A 19,545-nucleotide genomic window follows, 5' to 3' on the forward strand; every position below is an offset into this window, starting at 1 on the left:
CAGCCATTTTTTTGTTGGTGTTTTAATTTACAGAGAATATGAAGAGCAATTTCCACCTACTCAGGAGGTGACGAAAATAGTAGAGACATATTTGTCTGAAAAGGAGACCCTGGACCACCTTCTACCTAGTTCTATTATCATTGGCCCCTTTCAAGTCAGGATAGAACATATTAGGCTTAGTCTGTCTGATAAACACAAAGCCCTTGCCACTGCCATGTTGGACATGCTGGCTAAAACCCTCCATTCACAGGTGCAGAAAGTAAGTTAACTGGTTCAATGTATTATCTCTCTCTGTCTTGTCTTGTCCTCCTGCTTTTGAAGTTGCTGTGTTTTTGTGAAATGACTAGAAGGCCACATTAATGAGGATATTTTAAAGATCACACTGAGCTGATTACTTAAAATTGAAATTATCGAGGACATATGCAAACCCAAACAAATGAAGAATTAAATATATTTAATAAATTACATGGCTGAAAACTGTAACTCTTGAGATTAAATTCTTCAAGACCTTGCCATTTTACAAAAGAATGTTGGTGAATTGAAAAGATCTGTCTAGCAGACAACTGAGAAGCCCTTCTGCTTCATCTGAGGAGAACTGGAGTATAGGCAACTGCCTCTGCCGGCTGATTGTCTAAATCTGTTATTATCATCATTTTCACTACATACCTGCAGTTCCCCTTCCTCTTTTTTTGGCAGTCTCATTCAGTTTAAGCTGCAATGGGTGAGATGGATGGGAAAAGAAAAAACCAGAACAGTACTGTGTACTCATCCCTTAGACCACCTTTAGAATGGGAAGTGGGTGGATTGGGGCAGGATTCCCAGTTTGTCTATTAACCATTGGTGACTCTTTGGTGTTTGCTGTGTCCTGCTGCAGATCTGTGAGGCATATGAAGCCATCAGCACCAAAATGCATGAGAGACCCATGAACATAGAGGAGCTGGTTGAGCTACGGGACTGGCTGAAGGGAGTGCCCGAGCAGCTGGCAGTGCAGGAGGTGGGGCACACTCTCCTTGGGACAGCAGATCTGGGGAAGTGAGGAGGAAATTTGTCAATGCAATGTGTGGTGTCTCAGAAGCAGTTTTTTACTGGCATATCTTTGTGTGCAATGCCACAAGATTCCTGGCTTTGTATTTTTATAATTCCTAAGATTTGTATTTTTAAATATACATATCATAAATTTAAATCTCTTTGCAAAACAAAATAGCAGTTAAAAATCTTGCCTAAAATACTTATGTATGCATTTTACCGTATTCATGATCCATTCTGCGTTTGTGTACCGAATGGCTATCTTCTAAAAATGAATCCTCTTTTCAAGAAAATCTTTCTGTTACCCAGTGCTGAAATTGCTGTTAAAATATTTTTTCTAATAGGACATTTTAGCACTGAGTTATTTCAAAGTTATTTGAAGTGTCTTTTCCCAGCTGAACAAATGGGGAACAAAGGCATTAGTAAGCTGACTTGTCCATGCCAATGAGGCAACCTGGAGGATAACCTAAAACACTCAATTTCTGTCCAGCACTTTATCCACTAGGTCACACTTCTTTTCATTCCCATAGAACAAAGGGTGATGATAGTATGATCATTCACAGAACAAGGGGTTGTAAATCCATTCCCACTGTTCACACAGCACAGAAGCAGCCCACATCACTTTAAGCTTGTGTGACTAACACTCTTCAAAGGCACCTCATGAAAATGAGGTGTACACCAGAGACTTGGAATCAGCATGGTCTGAAGGTGTCTACTTTTTTCTCTTTCTCTCACCCTGTGCAGCAACTGATTGAGGAAGTCATGGAAGATTACAAGGTCATGGAAGACTTCCTTTACAATCTTACCGAAGAAGATTTCACTGACAAGTGAGCACAAGGCATTTCTCCCACTGTCAAAGTGGGACTCTTCAGCAATTACCATTTTCAGTGCTTCAGGGGCCATGTGTCTATCAAGGGTTCCTGCAGAACTTTTAAGTGTCTCTCAGGCTATATGAGCACTGAACTCTTGAAATGAAGTTTGTAGACAAGAAGTGTGAGTTCATGCTGCCTTCTGGCCTGGGGCAAGGCAAACTGGTAGCTATTAACCTGTTTGACATAGTAAAGCCCTTTTCTCTGGGTGGTTTTTTTTGGGTTTTTTTTGGGTTTTTTTTTTTGGAGGGGGGGTGGTTTGAGATACTTGCAAAGTCTCAAAGTGCATAGTTTAGTCTGTGCCTGAAACTAAATGAACACTTCCAAGATAGGAACACTCCCAGGGTTTTCTTAAGACTAGGAAGAAATTTGAACCCTTGTTATTACTGCAGTTCTTCTCCAAGCATCTTCCTCTTAGTTTTATCATTCCAGTTGTGGCCTGACTATGCCCCAGTAGCAGAGACAAACTCAGCTACAAGGCTTCTAAAGCTTGCTGAGCCCAGGAAGCACTTCTCTTATGACATGTACTTGGTCCAGTATGTCTGCAACCTGAGTCTCTGTAGAGTGCTCCTGAAACTAGAAACATGGGATGCAAGGTGCAAAAACCCCACAGAAGCTGCAGGAAAGCAGCTCAGCCTCAGGCCAGCTTGGAACAGGCGTGGCTGTATTCCCACTGCCCAGACCTGCCACAGGCAGGACTGGTAGGAGATGGCTGCATCCCCAGGTGCTGGAGGGGTGTGACCCCCTGTGAGTGTAGTGTGCAAACCTTGTACTGGCATTGCACACAGGCTGAGGGTCCAAACGGAGGCAGTAATGGGTGGGCTATGGCTGAGCAAGAACCAAGAAATCTGCCTTGGCGTGAGCAGCCAATTTGTGCAGCCTTTCCTGGATCTACAACGCTCTCCCCAGGGCACTCTGCAGAATCCAGGGCTTCCCTGTATCTGGGTTACGCTGGCCCCTCACTGCCCTGCTTAACAGGAGACTGGCTTTTTCAGTAGCCCTGAAAAGCCATAAGCCGAGACTCTGACCCCATTTTTTTCAGTTCCTTGCAAATACATTCAAAGACAGACATTCCCTCTGGATGCCAACTGTTATTTTGCTGTCTCCTAGCTTTTCAGCAGCATAGTGGATTTGTTCCTTTTAAAAAGGCCCTCCACTTCTCCCCAGCTCTCTCCAGCTGAATAGCCTAGTCACAAGGACTGCATATCAACAAGACAAGCTGGAAAAAAATGTTTTGTTGAAACCACATGTGTTTCTGTTGTTGTAAAGCCTCCTTGTTTAGTGGGATTTGGCTTTCTCATTCTGTGATTTTCAGCATTTCAAACATATGCTCAAAAAGCTTGTCTCTTTGTATCATGTGGGTGCAGGTGGACTGCCAGTTACTGGCCAGTGAAAATGTCCATGGACTCAGAGTCCATTCGACTCCAGCACATAGACGATGAGGAAAGATTTCGCAAAACGCAGATTTCTGATCAGAAGGCATTTCAAGAGAAACTGGAGGAAATGCAGGTATTAAACTCCTGACAATGAACTGTCCATAGAAGGGCATCTTGAAGCTCTTGTCATCAGCCAGGAGGGAAACTGTCAGATGAGATTTTACTCAGATGAGTTTTGAGGTGAATGTGTTGTTAGACCAAATATTAATGCACCCTCCCTTGGTGTTTTGTTGGCTTTTGATTAAGAGTTTCCTTTTTGTGTGAAAGACAAGACTCTGCGGAAATACTCATTTTTCATTGAGAAGGTGTTTATACAGTGTTCCAATTCTTGGTGCTCAGGCAACATGGGCACCTCCTTTTTCTTTTTTGTGTACTCAGTTCCCTGCAGAGCATCTCCTGTGATGCGCTGCCATCAAGGGGGAAAATACAGCATTCAGCCAGGGAACTCATCTTGTGGGAAAGGACCCTGAAATAATTGCAGAGTTTTGGAGCTGAGATATCTCTGGTGTCTGCTAAAACAGTCTGAATTTTATTTTTTCCTCAGAAACTCTTAAATTCAGGGGGAAGAAAGACATTTTAGAAAGGTGGAATCACTGACCTAGATTTTCTTGGAAACAGGTTCCCAAAATGATAATACCCCAACACTGGATCAAAAAAACCAAACAAATAAAAAACAAACCCACACAAAATACCAAAGCAAAATCCAAACCAAACAAACAAACCCAAGCCACCGAAGCAAACCACGAAATTTATTAGAGAAGCTCTAGATATGTGTTGTTAAACAATTCTTGGAAACAAACTGAGTGACTAGTAGAGCTATCATTTGCACTTTACTGGTTCTGTAGCAAATATCAGTGTAAATTCAGCATCAAATCTGGGCACAGACTTATTGTTCCTATTCCTTGGGGATTAACTGTTGTCACAAAGAGGACAAGCAGCTTGTCATCACATTTGCAGTTTCTTCCACCTGACCAGTGGTTATTTCTTCTCCTCACCACTTTCATCACAGTCTAAAAAGAAGTGAAATTGGTTTGGGGGGTGGGGGGTGAAATCACAAACATAAAAATCTCGCCTTTGAACGTAACAAAGAGCACACCAGGAAGCTGTTATCTCTAGAAGCAGCACTCAGCTTCAGAGTCCCAACTTGTGCCTGCCTTTTCTCTTCCAGCTGACTGTAGGTGGATTTTCTGTCCAGTCAGATGTTAACCAAGCCCATGAGCTGGCTGAAGATGCAAGGGATGTCCGGAAGCAGCTGAAGGAGCTCCAGGAGTTGGCAGTTCTCTACAACAACAGGGAAAGACTCTTTGGCATCAGAGTTACCGATGTAAGTGTCAGGTCCTGTACCTGCAGGACTCTGATCTTTGCTGGGATTTCTAGGTGGTAGGTAGAGCAAATAATGAGACTTAGTTCCTCAGGAAGAAATCCTTCATGCTGTTTTGGTTTATCTGGGGAACTGCTACTCAGTCCTGTAGATTGGCTACACTGCTTCATCGCTCCACTGGGCTGCAGAGAAGCTGATCCCAGACAAACATGGAAGGCTGCTCAGGGTCTGATATTTCCACTATTTCTGTGAGAGACTTTGGGTGCCCACAGTGAGATCTGAGGGATGTTCATGAGGAGACATTGTTGGGAAGGTCTTGAAGCAGCACTTAGGATGCATCCATTTCTGTAAGGCTGTTGCTGCAGGTCTATGGGTGTGAATGCAGAGTGGGTGCTGGCAGCTGGCTGGGCTTGGAGCGTGGTGTTCTCCTAAGGCAACAGTTTATATAGTTGTAAACACTCATTTTGCTTGTAGCTGCTCAGCTGCCAGTGAGTCATTGTCATCCACATCCAGCCAAGTCTGGCTGCAGACCAGAAGTGGAGTTCACATGATGATCCTTTCCTACCCTTCATTCTCTGGTTACTTCTCCTTCCCTGTAAGGAGCCAAGTTTTAATATGATAATGGTGTGTGCTTTCTCTGATGGTGTGTGGCCTGTCCATCAAAATCTCCTCATTCTGCAGGAGAGCTTGGTAGAGGCAAGTGGAAAGAGTGCTTTCCATGCCACACACATGGTGCAGGCACAGCTCCACTGGATGTACGTTGGCCTGAATGTGTCAAGCCCAGCTCTGCTGGTTGCTCTCCCTTGAAATACGTATTGTTGGCCCAGGAGAAGGTAGTCTGATATATTCTCTTGGAATACATGTTTTCTCATTGCTGGCTTCAGATTCAAAAAAGAGGTGGGTTTTTGTGGCCTTTTGACATGTAGCTGTTGTTTGAGGTGAATACACTTGTTTACGTTGTTTTTAATTTCTTTCTAAAGTACAGTGGGCTGAACAAGATGCTTAAGGACTTCCAGCCATACTATGATCTCTGGACTACAGTGTCAGACTGGATAAAGTGGAATGTGAGCTGGATGAATGATTCTCTCCTTAAAATTGAGGCAGAGGAGCTAGAAAAGAATGTCACTGACTCTGTTAAGACCATGCAGAGATGTGTGAAGCAGTTCAAGGATTCACCAGGTAGATGCACAGTCTGGGGAGAGGAAGTTGGTGAACATCAGCATTTTGATGTGAAGCATGTCACAGAGTGCTCTAAACAGGGAGTATCAGGAAGTCACATGTGTATTAGAGACAGCTGGGAAAATGCTAACAAAGTTATTTTCCGCTTATTTTCCTGAAACTATGATGATTCACATCTAGATACTAGTTACAGGCTTGAAGTACCAGCCACCCTCTGATGTTGCAGTTAGTATTTACTAAGTATATATATATGTGTGTATTTTATATATATATATATATATATATATATATATATATATATATATATATATATATATGTGTGTGTGTGTGTGTGTGTATTTTATATATATATATATATATATATATATATATATATATATATATAGTGCAATAATGCAGGCTAGTCACAGAGAGTTACTATATAGCCCACTGGCTAGACGTGTGGGTTTAAGCCCTCATGCAAAGTGCAAAGTCAGGCAACAAGGGAACTTGAATATGGGTCTTGCAGGTGCTATTTTCTGGGCCAATCTTATTTTATTAGCCAATGCATTTAATGGAAAGCCAGAAGAGGTCTTGATTTTGTTATGAATAAAATGAAATTGCAAAATCTGGAAATGATCTCTGCAATATAATAACAATTTTCCTTCTTGCCTGAATGTGTATGAAGTTGAGATGATTGCGCTCAGCCCTTGCAATTCACATGAAGGTCTTTTGACCATTTCTCCTAATAAAGCTGAATTTGAGACTTCAGTTGTAGCTTAACTTGCCATTCCCTGGTTCTCAGAGATGTGTTGGTCAATCTTTAGAGCTAATTCTAAAATCTCCTGCCAGATGGCTTAGATTGAAATATATTTTGCTGTGGGTGATTTTTGATTCATCCTTTTTAACTTGAACTTGCTCTTAAACAATGCCATGAATCAGCCCCAATGGAGGAGGTGATGAGTGGATGCATGAGTAACTATGAATCATTATGATAAACAGAAATACTAAGAATACCTGCTTAGTTCGTTGCAATATTCTCTGGTACCTGGATATTTGTTTTGTCCTTTGCATATCCCCAGCAGGGAGCACGAGGGGATCACATCTTTGCTGCGAGCACGCAGTGCAACCGGGCAGGGTGCAATAAAAGGAAGCACATGCTATAGCCAGATTTTGGAATGGAAGCAAGTCCCATGTTCTTTACCTACCCATTGTTTTACTCACAGTAGCACGTGCCAAAAAAAAAAAAGTCATGATGTGAACAGTGCAGAGGCTTTCTAGGATGCTCCCAGAGAAAAAAGCCTTTTCCCTAACTTTGTCCTTCCTATGAGGCAGAAGTACATTTGTCTGTAGCATGACCATAGGCTGGCAGGGCCTATTCTGCACACTTTCTATTTCCAGGCTGGGATCCCAGCCTGCTTCTATCTTCTCAGTGTCCATCTTCTATTGAGGGTGACCTGAGCTGTGCTGTGAGATAACTTAAAATGCAGGTTTGTTAATAAGTGAATGTCTTGAAATGATGACTGTAACTTCCAAAATATCTACTGGCAGATGATCATGCTTCAGTCCATTTGAAGAAGTTAAATTTGTCTGCCTCTCTTCTTCTGGTAAGCTGTAGCCTAAGGCACACTTCAGCTTAGCATGGGCTTGCCTGTAACAGGCTTTTGGTAATAGGCAGATCTGCTTCTTGGGAGCAGGCTTGAATCCTGGCTTAGTGGCCATGTAGAGATAGCCTTCATATCCTCCTTACTTCAACCTGCATCTTCCAGTGCTCTCACCTGCTGCTTACCTATACCATGTGACTAGATGCACACCAGGCTTTAGACAGCTTCTAGGAGTTCCTTAAGGCAACTTCCTCACATGCTGTTGTTGCTGATTTTCTCCCTGTTGTTCTGATTCTCTCCCTGAAAGACTGCCAGAGTGTCGCCAAGGAGTTTCGAGACAAGATGGATGATTTCAAGCAGTACGTGCCCCTAATTCAGGGGCTGCGCAACCCTGGCATGAGGAGCCGGCACTGGGAGATGCTGTCCAGCCAGGTCCAGGCCAAGGAGGAGCTGAACCCCAGCATGACATTTGGTCACTGCTTGGAGCTGAACCTGCAGGACCACATGGAGACTGTTCTCAAAGTGGCTGAGACAGCCAGCAAGGAATACGCCATCGAAAGTGTGAGAAGAGAGGACTTGTTGTGTCTCTGCTTGCTTCTCAAATGGGTTTCTGCTGAGGAGGCAGTCATTGCCTTGGGTGATGTTCCTGTTGTCCCAGAGTGTTAGACATTCTGCAGCACAAGTAAAAGGGTTGCTGTCATTACAGAAGGGAGTGATGACCACACAACTTCCACACAGTAGAACTTATTCTGTCTTGTGCAGAATTTCAGTTGTGGCATTAACAGCACTGCCTTATGGTTATGTTGATCCACTGCTAGGGTCTCACTCATCACTGTGGGATTAGTGACTGGTTAAGTTAAAATAAATTGATTGTCTGCACTCTGCCATTCAAATGTTATGTCAGAAGGATTAGCAGTGACTGGAAACAGAGATGGCAAATCCTTTAAACCAGTAAACGTGCAGGGAAACTCTTCTAGCTCTGGAGATTCATAGATTAAATAGCCTTTCAGCATCAGTTCATCAGTTCAGATGTGATCTAAGATGGTCTTGACCTTCTGGCAGCTCTTGTTCTCTGAAATCTCAGGCAACTTCCCAATGGATAGTTCCCCTTTTGTCAAAGCTGTCATTAATCATAGTCATTAATAAGCCCTTTGCTGGCAGCCTCTGTGCATCTAGAGTGTAAACAGGCCTGGAGGTGAAATTGCCATTTTTTCCCCTCAAGGTGTTTGTTTCAGCACTGGTGTGGAGGTGTTGAACCTATGGGCAATGCAGAGGAAATGTGCTGTTGCTGATTGTGTCATGCATAAAATACAGAGCTGCAGTTTTCAGTGGATTCCAAAAGCAAAAATCTGTCATTTTCTAGAGAGTGGCATTAAGAGAGTTGTGGAAGCTGGAATAACCATTTGCAGAAGTTGTATATGAAAATTAAATTGCTTGTCCCTCTGTTCCAGGCACTCAACAAGATAGAGGCTGAATGGAAATCTGTTTCATTCATTGTGATGCTTTACAAAAACACCAATACCTATATACTGAAAAGCACCGATGACATTTCTCAGCTCCTAGATGATCATATTGTCCTGGTTCAGAGCATGTCTTTCTCACCCTTCAAGAAACCTTTTGAGGAGAGGATGAACTCTTGGGAAACTAAGCTGAAGATGACACAGGTACTGTTTTTTTACCCACACACATGTGGTGGAGGCAGGCAGCTGGGCTATGCTGTCATGCTTGGACATGGACACTGTGCAGTTGCTGCTGGCAGCTGGGAAGGCAGTTATCAAGAGAGTGTCAGTCTTTAGAGAAGAATAGGGCCTGTGAAAGCCCTCTGACTCTAGGAAAGTAATGCAGCCCTTTTGGTGCCTATTGCAACATGTTTTGATGGGGCCAGAGCTTGCCTATTGCTGTGAGTAGTGTTACTGGTCTCTCTAATCACACTGTACTGAGTGGACCTTAGAGATTCTTACAGACCCTGTGAAATCCATGCTAATCATCCACATCTCAGTGCTGGAAAGCACATGGGAGATTGCTGTTTAAGCAGGATCTGCCAGACTGTGCCAGCACTTGCTCATCAAACCAGGAGCGCCCAGCAGGACTCTGACAGCAAAATAGCAGTGCTGCAGGAGAAAAGTTCCAAAACTTTTGGAAAGAGGAGTGCTAGGAAGTTGTTAATTATTTGGAAAGGAAATTCCAGCTCCTGACCCTGTAGGTAGATTTTAGAAATATGGACGGTGTAAGTGCTGCATCACCTCTTTTTTTATTTCTTTCTTGTTTTTTTTTAAACATGTTCTGGTTCACAGTTTGAATGGTTTTGTTGAACAGGTTCATAGCATGGTGTCCTGATATGCTTTTCTTGCTTCCCACTAGGATGTCCTAGAGGAGTGGCTGAACTGTCAGCGCTCTTGGCTCTACTTGGAGCCAATCTTTAGTTCAGAGGACATCAAAAGACAGCTCCCAGTGGAAAGCCAGCGCTACAACATTGTGGATAAGGATTGGAGGGAAGTCATGAAGAGTGCTAATAAAAACCCTGAGGTATGTGCCTTGATGAAAGACAGTGCAGGTGTCTCAAACACCTTGGAGCTGTGCTCACACAAGGACTGTGTCTTTGAGTCATTGTTTTCATAATGGCATGGACATGAGCAGCACTGTGTTAACTGTGTAGCCTTGCCCAGCACATTGTGCTGGGTCTCTTCTCTTGGAACTTGGCCTTGTTTTCTGATGCCTGAATGGACAGATCCATTCTCTGTAGTGCCTTCCACCAAAGTCTCCACCCCAGCAGTTTCCTCCTCCTCAACACAGAGAATCCCTGCCTCTTAATGACTCTTGTAACCTGCAGTGGTTGTAATCCATAAGGTAACTCCTTCAATTCCTCCTCAAGACTGATTCCCTAAGTTTTTTAGAACCATTGTTTTTGCCTGTTTTTGTGTCCTGGTGGCAGTGCTCTGCTCTCTTCTATTCTCCAGTCTCCACTTCCCAGGACTCCTTCACTGCTTGTATTCCATATTACAAATGTTGGTATTTAGGGGAAGCCAGAAATGCTTGTCTCCATAACGGCTGTTTACCCTCCTTACCCACAAAGCATACACCTCTCCAGATCCCTGAGAATTCCTGTGAATGAGTCATTTAAATCCCATCAGTAACATCACTGGGCAACCCAATTATCTCCATTGCCTTATCTCTCACATGCTCAGAATACTGATGCTTCCTCTGTTACACATTCTGTTGTAGGTGATTTCTCTGTGCCCTAATCCAAAGCTACTGGAAAAGCTGCAAAAGTGTAACGAACTGCTTGAACTTGTGCAGAAAGGGCTGAGTGAATATCTGGAGACAAAGAGAGCTGCTTTTCCCAGGTAACTCCAAATTTCACTGGACTAGATTGCCCTCCCTCTTTCAGAAAATATGAAAGGAGAGGCTCACTGCTGTTCATTCTGCCAAGAAAGAGCAAAACCACCTAAGCTTAGGATTTATGCATGGCCTGCAAACATAAGGAAAGCTGTGCCTTTCAATGCTGCCATCTCATGGGGAGAAAACAGGCACACACAAATGTGGTGAGTTAAGGGCAGTCTGGTAGCATTGTTGCATATCTGTGCCTCAGGATTTATGTAGAAAGGATGGGGTAAAATGAAAATCTCTAAGTAACTTTGTCTCTTATTCCCTGAAGGAAGACTTCTATTCTTTGATACTCATATGAACCCTCTTTGCTTGGAAATAACTGACTTCTGCAGAGGCAGAAGTCTGTCTCTATAGAAGGGGAGAGGGCTGGGTGGTGGCTGCTCATCTACACAAATACAAAGAGATCAGTGAGCAGTCAGCAACAGTGTCTTTAGCAAAAGGCTTGTTCCCCATTATGCCAGCACTTAGCTCTTGCTGCTGCAGTAAGCAGAGCCTCTCCTCATACTTCTCTCTGTGTTTGTAGGTTCTACTTCCTTTCAGATGATGAGCTGCTGGAAATCCTGTCCCAGACTAAAGACCCCACTGCTGTACAGCCTCACCTCCACAAGTGCTTTGAGAACATTGCACGGGTAGGCACAGCCAGCACACGAGTGGCTTGGCCCGCCTTTGGGAAGCTTTGTCATGGGAGTTGGAGGTGTTCTGAGGTCTGGAGGAATGTTCACATTCTGCTCTATGGAAATGTGTCTCCTGGGAACCTGTACCTGTACATAGGCATTGGAAGGTGCTGCCTGTCCTGAAGTGGGATTCCAGCAACCTCACTTTACACATTTCAAAGCCAGGCATCTGCCCATGAACTGGGTACCCTTGGTTGTCCTTCAGACAATGGGGCCAAATAGGCATCTGCCAGGGGTGACTTAGAGAAATTCACTTAGATAGCCATCCTAGGAGGGGAGGACACTCCCTCTGGAGATGTGTGTCCATCTCACCACGAAGGCCAGGAGAAATAGCTCTGACTTAGCTTTCTACTCACAGGCACCTTGTTAGGATCGAATGCCACTCCTGCTGACAGCCCCAGAAGGGACAAGGACTGAGCAAGCCTGAGCTGAATTAAGTTTCTGCCTTCATCCCTACTTAGGAGATGGAGTTAACCTGGCTATTTTTCCTCTTTGTTATTTCTAATAGACTCCAGACTCCATAGCTAGTCACAGCTCAAGCCACCACAATACTCATACAGTAAAACCAATCTCCTAGTCATTAGTTTGGAAAAATAGAAAGGAAATTGAACTGGAAACATGGTGCAAAGCCATTGGAATAAATAAGGGGACTTTCAGTGATATGCTGGGGCACCAGATAAGCTGTTAAAATTTTACTCTTAAAACCAGGCACTGTGACATCAAGGGAAATTATTTGAATCTACAGAATTGAGCAGGAGTCAAGGGTCTGAGTCCTAGACAGGCAATGAGAAATGTTCATCCTACCTATAATTTGATTTGCTTCACTCAAGTCACACCAGCAATGTGAATCTCTTGTTTTCATACAATCCTTTTCCATTTTTTGGAGAGGTCATTTTGCACATCTATCTCACACTTTATTATCACTACTGGCAACCAAGTTTGGCACCAGGTTTATAATGAGCAAACACTGGTGCAGGCTGGCTGTCCCCCCAGGGCGGGAAAGCAGGGATCGAAAATAAAACCTCCACTCATATCTCCTGTTGTGCTTCTTCCATTAGCTGAAATTCCAGGAAGACCTACAGATCACACACATGTACTCTGGTGAAGGAGAAGAGGTGAAGCTGTCTTCTGCCATCACTCCCACTGAGAATGTGGAGGACTGGCTGGTGGAAGTGGAGAAAGCCATGAAGGCCAGTGTTCGGGACAACATAGAAAAATCAATTGGTGTTTATCCAGAGGTAAGAGTTTTATCACAGACTGGCAGGTCTCTGATATGTTGGTTCCAGGCTTGCCATATTCTATTCTATTCTATTCTATTCTATTCTATTCTATTCTATTCTATTCTATTCTATTCTATTCTACTCTACTCTACTCTACTCTACTCTACTCTACTCTACTCTACTCTACTCTACTCTACTCTACTCTATTCAATTCTACTTTCAAAACACAGCCTTTAATACAGTTGTGTGCCTGTAAGTGCAGAATGGGCAGCTGGGCAAAAAGCTAATGGTCCAGCAGAATGCAAACCCTGCACACGCCCTCACAGCTTTCCTGCAGCATGGAACAACCCTGTATGAATCCATATCTATTCATCTCTCCAGACTGCTTCCTCTTTGAAAGCTCTTGTGTCTCACACAGTATGCTAGGGGCTGGTAAAAGTAATCAAGGCACATAAACTCTTGGTTTCAGTCGGTGCATAGGGGATGCATCATGGCTCTGGTTTCTGTACAAAAGCTATGCTGGTGTAAAATTGAAGTTTCTAATCTAGGTAATCTATTTCTAATCTATTTTTCAGAAAGGCTGAAAAAAAAAGAGGCCTCAGATATTTCTGTTACTTTTTCTTATTCAGACTGAAAATTTGAAAGTAGGAAAGTTAGAATACATCAGAGGAGGGGAGACATTCTTTTGGGTCTCACAGATTCCTGCTCTTCACCTGCTAATGGCTACTTGTAAGTGTTACTGCAAATGGCATAGTGGAGAGAAGGTACCTGCTGTACCCAGTGCCTGGAGGTGATTTCTTCACAGCAAGTGGAAGGGAAAGAAAAGGAAAGCCTCTTACACAAGAATTCAGTGCTGATTTGTTACTCATGCCTCTCAGAGCAAGAGGACATAGAAATAGATAAATAAATAAATAAATAGTCTTACCACCTTTTTTCCCTCTTTCTCACACCTTTTTTTTTTTCTGTTTTAAGACTCCACGTACCACATGGGTCTTGGAATGGCCTGGCCAAGTGGTCATTGCTGGCTGCCAGATTTTCTGGACGAAGGAAGTGTCTGAAGCTCTAGAGGCTGGAGATTTGTCCAGCAGGCTTTACCCACAGCTGAGTGCTCAGGTATGAAAATGAATGTAAGGGTGAGATTTTGCCAGATGGAGGCTTTTCAGTCATCAGACCTCAGACAAGTTATAAATACAGCCAGGACAATACTGATGGGAACACAGAGACAGTTTTGCATAGCACTGCTCAAAACAAGTGATAAAACAGGTTGTCTTCTTAATTAATAGGGTATTTGTCATAATAAAATACAGGACTGATAATATGATCACCACCTGAACACTATACAAGGTGAAAGATAACTTCTCCGGGGTTACCCAAGAAGCAGAAGGCAAAGAACTGAAGTGATGGACAGTGGAGGAAACTGCATCCTTCATATCAGCTCTGTGCATCTAATTACACCTAATACCTGAGAGTTATTAGCTCTGGACTTCATAGTGGCTCTAACTCATTCTTTTCACCTGAACATGGTAATGGTGTAGGCAAAACTCAGCTCTGAGCCAGCCCTGAGTGGTATTTGCTTTCTGAGCAACCATTTGTACTTCTAAAAAGAGAAGAGGCAGAAGTTGCCTGAGCGATCTGAGACTCAGCATTCCCTGAGTTTGATTGCATTGTGTTGGTACAGAGTGCATTGCTTTAGGGTACTTTCCTTTTGTTCCCAGCTGGGAGGTTTGGTGGCCCTGGTCCGCGGGAGGCTGTCCAGGATGCAGAGAGCAGTGCTGTCAGCTCTCATTGTGATCGAGGTGCATGCCAAGGACGTTGCAGCAAAGCTGGTTGAGGAGAATGTAACAAGCATGAACGATTTTGAGTGGATCTCCCAGCTCAGGTTAGAGAGCCCAGCTGTTGAACCTCACTTGGCCTCCCTGGCCAGTCTCCATTCTCCTTACTCATCAGCTGTGTCCATGGCAAATGGAAACAAGGGTATGAGACAGATCTAGCTTTAATGGCATCCTCTTTGGCTATATAAACTAACCCATACCATGATGTGTCACTGTGAATGGCCACACTCCTGCCCAAGGAGTGCAATGCTTGATCCCAGGCCCTGTGAGAGCTCCTGTCCACCCTGTTGTGCTACTTTATCCTTTCTGCTCTCGAGAGGGAAATCCCTTGACAATCAGGTCTCCAAACCTGCAGGCTGTAGTCTCGTGAGCTGCTGCTTTGTCTGCCAGGCAGTGTTTATCTTTCTGATGTCATGTTCACTCACCATTAGATACTACTGGACAAGGGGAGATCTGTACATCAGAGCAGTCAATGCTGAGTTCATCTATGGCTATGAGTATCTGGGCAACACTGGCCGTCTGGTTATCACACCCCTCACTGACAGGTAAAGACATTGTTTTCTGGGTACAAATGCACTTCTTTTTTCTCTTTTCTTTATTTTTCTTCTTCTGGATGAAGAGGATTAAATCAAGGATCTGACCATGCAGGTCCTACATCCTAATGTAGGTAAATAGAATCCATTTGTACAGTAAAGGACTACTTGAGACAAGTGCACAGTAGCACCCTGGCATTGGTTGCTACTGTATTCCAAGTGGTCAGTGCTTAGACTGATTGCTTCCACTCTTCTAATTCTTAATGTAGTGCTCTCATATAAAATGCCTACCTGATAGCTAAGGAGCTCTTCTAGAAACCAGCTAGTACTCTAGAATATGCAGCAGAAATAATAGTTTTACCCTTTTGTAACTGTCCTTTTTCTGCAGAATGAATTTGTAGCCAGTGGCAGAAGGATTTATCCATGCAGGCCACCATGAATACTAATCAAGGCCACATAGCTCTAACTCCTTTGCAGAATGCTGCATATCTAAGCAGTTTTGTAGAATAATGAATGATGGATTCCTCCTTGTCTCCAGCTGTATAGATCATATGTCTCCTTGCTGAAATCAGTAGTACAAATGCTTTTTTTCATCATCTGGTCTCATCTTTGTTGTAGGTGTTATCTGACACTTACAGGGGCGCTGCACCTGAAATTTGGAGGAGCACCTGCAGGACCAGCAGGAACAGGCAAAACAGAAACAACAAAAGACCTGGGCAAAGCACTGGCAATCCAAACTGTAGTGTTCAACTGCTCTGACCAACTTGACTTTATGGCAATGGGCAAGTTTTTTAAGGGACTAGCCAGGTACAGTGACAGGCTGAGTGTCATTATTGAGGGATGCTGCACACTGGGAGTTGGTGGGTATTTTTCATAGCAGCCCAAAAGAACAAGAAAAGCCCTAGCAAGGGGGGTTACTAAGTTCCAGAATGAGCAAGGTTACAAAATTCCAGCCAGAAAGGAGGAACGGTTGATCCAATTATAAAAAAAAAAGAGATAAAAAGAGATCCTTGTTCATTTAAGACAAAATTAAAATGCTTTGCACTAATCCACAATGTACTAATCCACCTGTGCAAATGTTTGCAGCTTTGGCCTTTATTTTAATATCATCCATGTTGGACTGAGATTCAGCCCACAAGCTGCTTAATCTTAAGAAGAAGAGAATCTGCTGAGAGTATTCAAAATTGGGCAGCCAAGAGAGACTGCTCTAAGCCCTGAGGGATCCTCTGAGAGAGGCTTGTCTCTTCTCTACATTTCAAACAGAGCTGGTCCAATTAGTCTGTTGCACACTGGTGAATCTGAATTAGTTAGTCCAACAAAAGCTGATATTCTTTTCTCAGATGCTTTCTTTGTAAGTGGTTTAACTTCTTTCTTGAGCCATGCCTTGTGGGAAGATCACCTTCCTCATATGCATGCTTCCAGCTTTATATGTAGTTTTCCAAACTATGAAAAATGGACTTAAGTGTTATCTAAACTGTATCTGCTGCACTTACAGCTCAGGTACAAACAAGGAATTCAACATGACACCTCTTTAAAGCTCAGATGTGTAATAGAGAATTTGTCCCAAGCTCTAGGATTGGATACTGCCATGGGCACTCATCACATGGCCTGGGATGCACAGCTGGGTGTCCACTGAACCAGGACGCAATGGCTGTGTCACTGTTTGCCGTGGGACATCAGGACATCAGGGCCCTTTTGTGTTCACTTCCAGTCTCTGTTATGCTTACCCAATATGTGGGTATATATAACTTCTAGATCTAGCTGAACTTCTGACTGCAAGTTTGCTCCTGTATGTTGTTCCTGACTCCCTTCATTCTTCCTTCCTTGCCCAGCTCTGGTGCCTGGGCTTGCTTTGATGAGTTCAACCGCATCGATATCGAGGTGCTGTCTGTGGTGGCCCAGCAGATCACAACCATCCAGAAAGCACAGCAGCAGAGGGTATGTAAGGAACATGTGAATGCAAAGATAGGCAAAAAAATCTCCACTTGAGCTAGTTCAGGCAAGCCCTTGTCTCTGCACACACCTTCAAGCTTCACTTCTCAGGGGCAACTCTTAGCAGACGTCCTTGAGGAGAGGTTTGAAAAATGTCCTAACTATGGCACATCATATCAGTCCATTACAGTCAACATCCTCAGGGGAATTTTTAACTTCACCTTAGTCTATGCTGCCAGAGTTGCCCACACTCTCACAGACTGAAGTACCTCTCAGCTTGAGCTGTAGTGCCAGCAGGCTTTGGTGTGGGAGACACTCTGATACAGATCCACCAAGCTGATCAAAATTGGAGCTGTGATAAAGGCAGTCAGTATTCTGACATGAGTTGCTCAGCACCAAATTTGTCTAAATGTGTTAACCAAGCTTTGGTGGGTTCACAAAACCCAGTATGTTCAGAAAAACACATATTGGTGCACACAGAGTTGTATTGTGAAGTGAATTGTTGTGAACTGTTGGCTTCAATGGAGATTCAGCTGTCAGCCAGTCTAGCAGCCAGCCTCTGCTTTGTTCTCTGGAGGCCCAGAAGGGTTAAGACCTGAATCTCCTTGACTTTGGCTTGGAATTAGAAACTTGCTCTCTGTAAATTCTTCTGCATTGCTTTATCCCCCATCTGAAATTACTACCTACACAGCTTTAAAAAGGATTTAGGTTTCTCTTTGCCCTCTTTGCCATGAATTAATTCAGGTCTGATCTCTAGTGCAAAATAAATGGGAAGACGTTTGTTTACAGCTGAAGGGATTGAAGTCTGTTCAAGAGTTTAAAGGAAAAAAAAGGAAAATTTAACCTATCAGTAAATCTTCCACAAGCCCAGTCTTTTGTACAGGGAAAAATATTGCTGGTAATACTGGGTTTCTGCAGTGGGACCAGATTGAGTCACTACTGTTGTGGGCAGCTGTGTGTGTTTGTACTTTATAATTTAACAACTAAAAACTATTCTCCTCCTGGAAGATTCTGCTACATTATTTAGTTTGCAGGTCAGGCTCTGTTCTTCAAGGATGATCATATTTTTAATTTTCCAGGTGGAAACCTTCATATTTGAAGGCACAGAGATCCCACTGGTCCCATCCTGTGCAGTCTTTATCACAATGAACCCAGGGTACGCTGGGCGCACTGAACTGCCTGATAACCTGAAGGTAAGGAGGGCAGGCTGCACAGACAGAAAGAAGAGGGGCAATAAAGGTGCTGGGTGCTACCTAGACCCACCAATGTGTCCATGACAAGAGTTAGGGTGTGATGATTTTGGAGAGTCTCCAGGATCGCTTGGAGATTTGAACCACATGTGTAAAGAAATGGCACTGTTCAGATTGCAGTCTGCAGGGATGCTGCAGTGACAGCTGCCAGGCACACTCATCTTGTGTCCTCTAAACAGTCTGGAATGGATACTCAGCCTTTTCAGTTTGCTGGGAAAAAAAGCAAGAAACAACAGCGTTTTGAACATTGTGTTGGATGTGTATGTTCCAGGCTCTCTTTCGTCCAGTGGCTATGATGGTCCCAGATTACTCTATGATTGCTGAGATCTCACTCTACTCCTTTGGGTTTAATGAAGCCAAAGTCCTTGCAAAGAAGATCACCACAACATTCAAACTATTGTCAGAACAGCTCAGCTCCCAGGTAGATGCCCTAATGTCTAAGACTGTTTTTTAAATGTGAGACTTTCTCAGCCTAGGCATGAAGTAGCCAGATGGTTTTCTTGGTCCCTTGTGATAGCATATCTCAGAAAGGTCACTACACCCATTCTACATAGTCCTTTTTTCTTCTATTTCTGCTCCTGTGGCTGGACTTGGATTCACCTTAAATCCTGTTTAGGATTAAGTGGCGGGACAGTTGAGCTAAACAACCCTGCCTGCTTTTCCTGCCATCTAGGATTTTTCATTTTTCACTTATTGTCATCTTCCTCATTCATAGACTGTATGGCTGAGGACTAATTAGTTGGTTAAAGGATACTGAGAATAGAGTTGGATGAAGGAGGAATTGTTCTGAAGGCATAACTCTCTCATTTTTCTTTTCTTGCCTGCTAGCTGAGTGCATGCCTAAGTTTACTTTTTAAGATGGTGCTCCTCTATCTGATGATATTGTTTCCTCTGTGCCTTTTTCAGGATCACTATGACTTTGGGATGAGAGCTGTGAAGACTGTCATCTCAACAGCTGGCAATCTCAAAAGAGAGAATCCTGATATGGATGAGGTAAACGTGCTTGTATTTCACACTTCCATAGTTTATGGGGCCTTTTCTGCAGCCTCATAGAAGAGGAAAGATCTCTGAAGTCCTGAGTTCTCAAATCCTTGCAGGAGCTGATCTGCCTGCGAGCTATTAGGGATGCCAACGTACCCAAATTCCTGCAGGACGACCTCAAGCTCTTCAATGGTATTGTCTCAGATTTATTTCCAAATATCAAAGAAACACCTGTTGATTATGGCATCCTGGAAGAAGCCATCCGCAAATCCTGCATCGAGGCAAATCTGAAGGATGTTGATGGTGAGGGGAAAGGCTCTCC

The 19,545-nt window shown here is 43.5% G+C and overlaps 1 protein-coding gene across 1 annotated transcript in view; it reads left to right on the plus strand.

The window, feature by feature from the left end:
* Positions 1-19,545, plus strand: part of DNAH1 (dynein axonemal heavy chain 1) — a 67,803-nt gene that overhangs the window by 13,302 nt on the left and 34,956 nt on the right. The window contains exons 12-32 of the mRNA XM_059856931.1: positions 34-259; positions 875-994; positions 1,771-1,853; positions 3,263-3,404; positions 4,500-4,655; positions 5,633-5,831; positions 7,722-7,975; positions 8,866-9,078; positions 9,776-9,940; positions 10,637-10,758; positions 11,325-11,430; positions 12,534-12,713; positions 13,668-13,808; positions 14,411-14,574; positions 14,959-15,072; positions 15,679-15,867; positions 16,893-16,998; positions 18,072-18,185; positions 18,514-18,663; positions 19,149-19,235; positions 19,340-19,526. Coding sequence (XP_059712914.1) covers positions 34-259; positions 875-994; positions 1,771-1,853; positions 3,263-3,404; positions 4,500-4,655; positions 5,633-5,831; positions 7,722-7,975; positions 8,866-9,078; positions 9,776-9,940; positions 10,637-10,758; positions 11,325-11,430; positions 12,534-12,713; positions 13,668-13,808; positions 14,411-14,574; positions 14,959-15,072; positions 15,679-15,867; positions 16,893-16,998; positions 18,072-18,185; positions 18,514-18,663; positions 19,149-19,235; positions 19,340-19,526 — 3,218 coding nt within the window. The remainder of the gene's footprint in view (positions 1-33; positions 260-874; positions 995-1,770; positions 1,854-3,262; positions 3,405-4,499; positions 4,656-5,632; positions 5,832-7,721; positions 7,976-8,865; positions 9,079-9,775; positions 9,941-10,636; positions 10,759-11,324; positions 11,431-12,533; positions 12,714-13,667; positions 13,809-14,410; positions 14,575-14,958; positions 15,073-15,678; positions 15,868-16,892; positions 16,999-18,071; positions 18,186-18,513; positions 18,664-19,148; positions 19,236-19,339; positions 19,527-19,545) is intronic.

The sequence above is a fragment of the Haemorhous mexicanus genome, chromosome 11 (genome assembly GCF_027477595.1).
Source record: "Haemorhous mexicanus isolate bHaeMex1 chromosome 11, bHaeMex1.pri, whole genome shotgun sequence".
Classification (NCBI taxonomy): Eukaryota; Metazoa; Chordata; class Aves; order Passeriformes; family Fringillidae; genus Haemorhous; species Haemorhous mexicanus.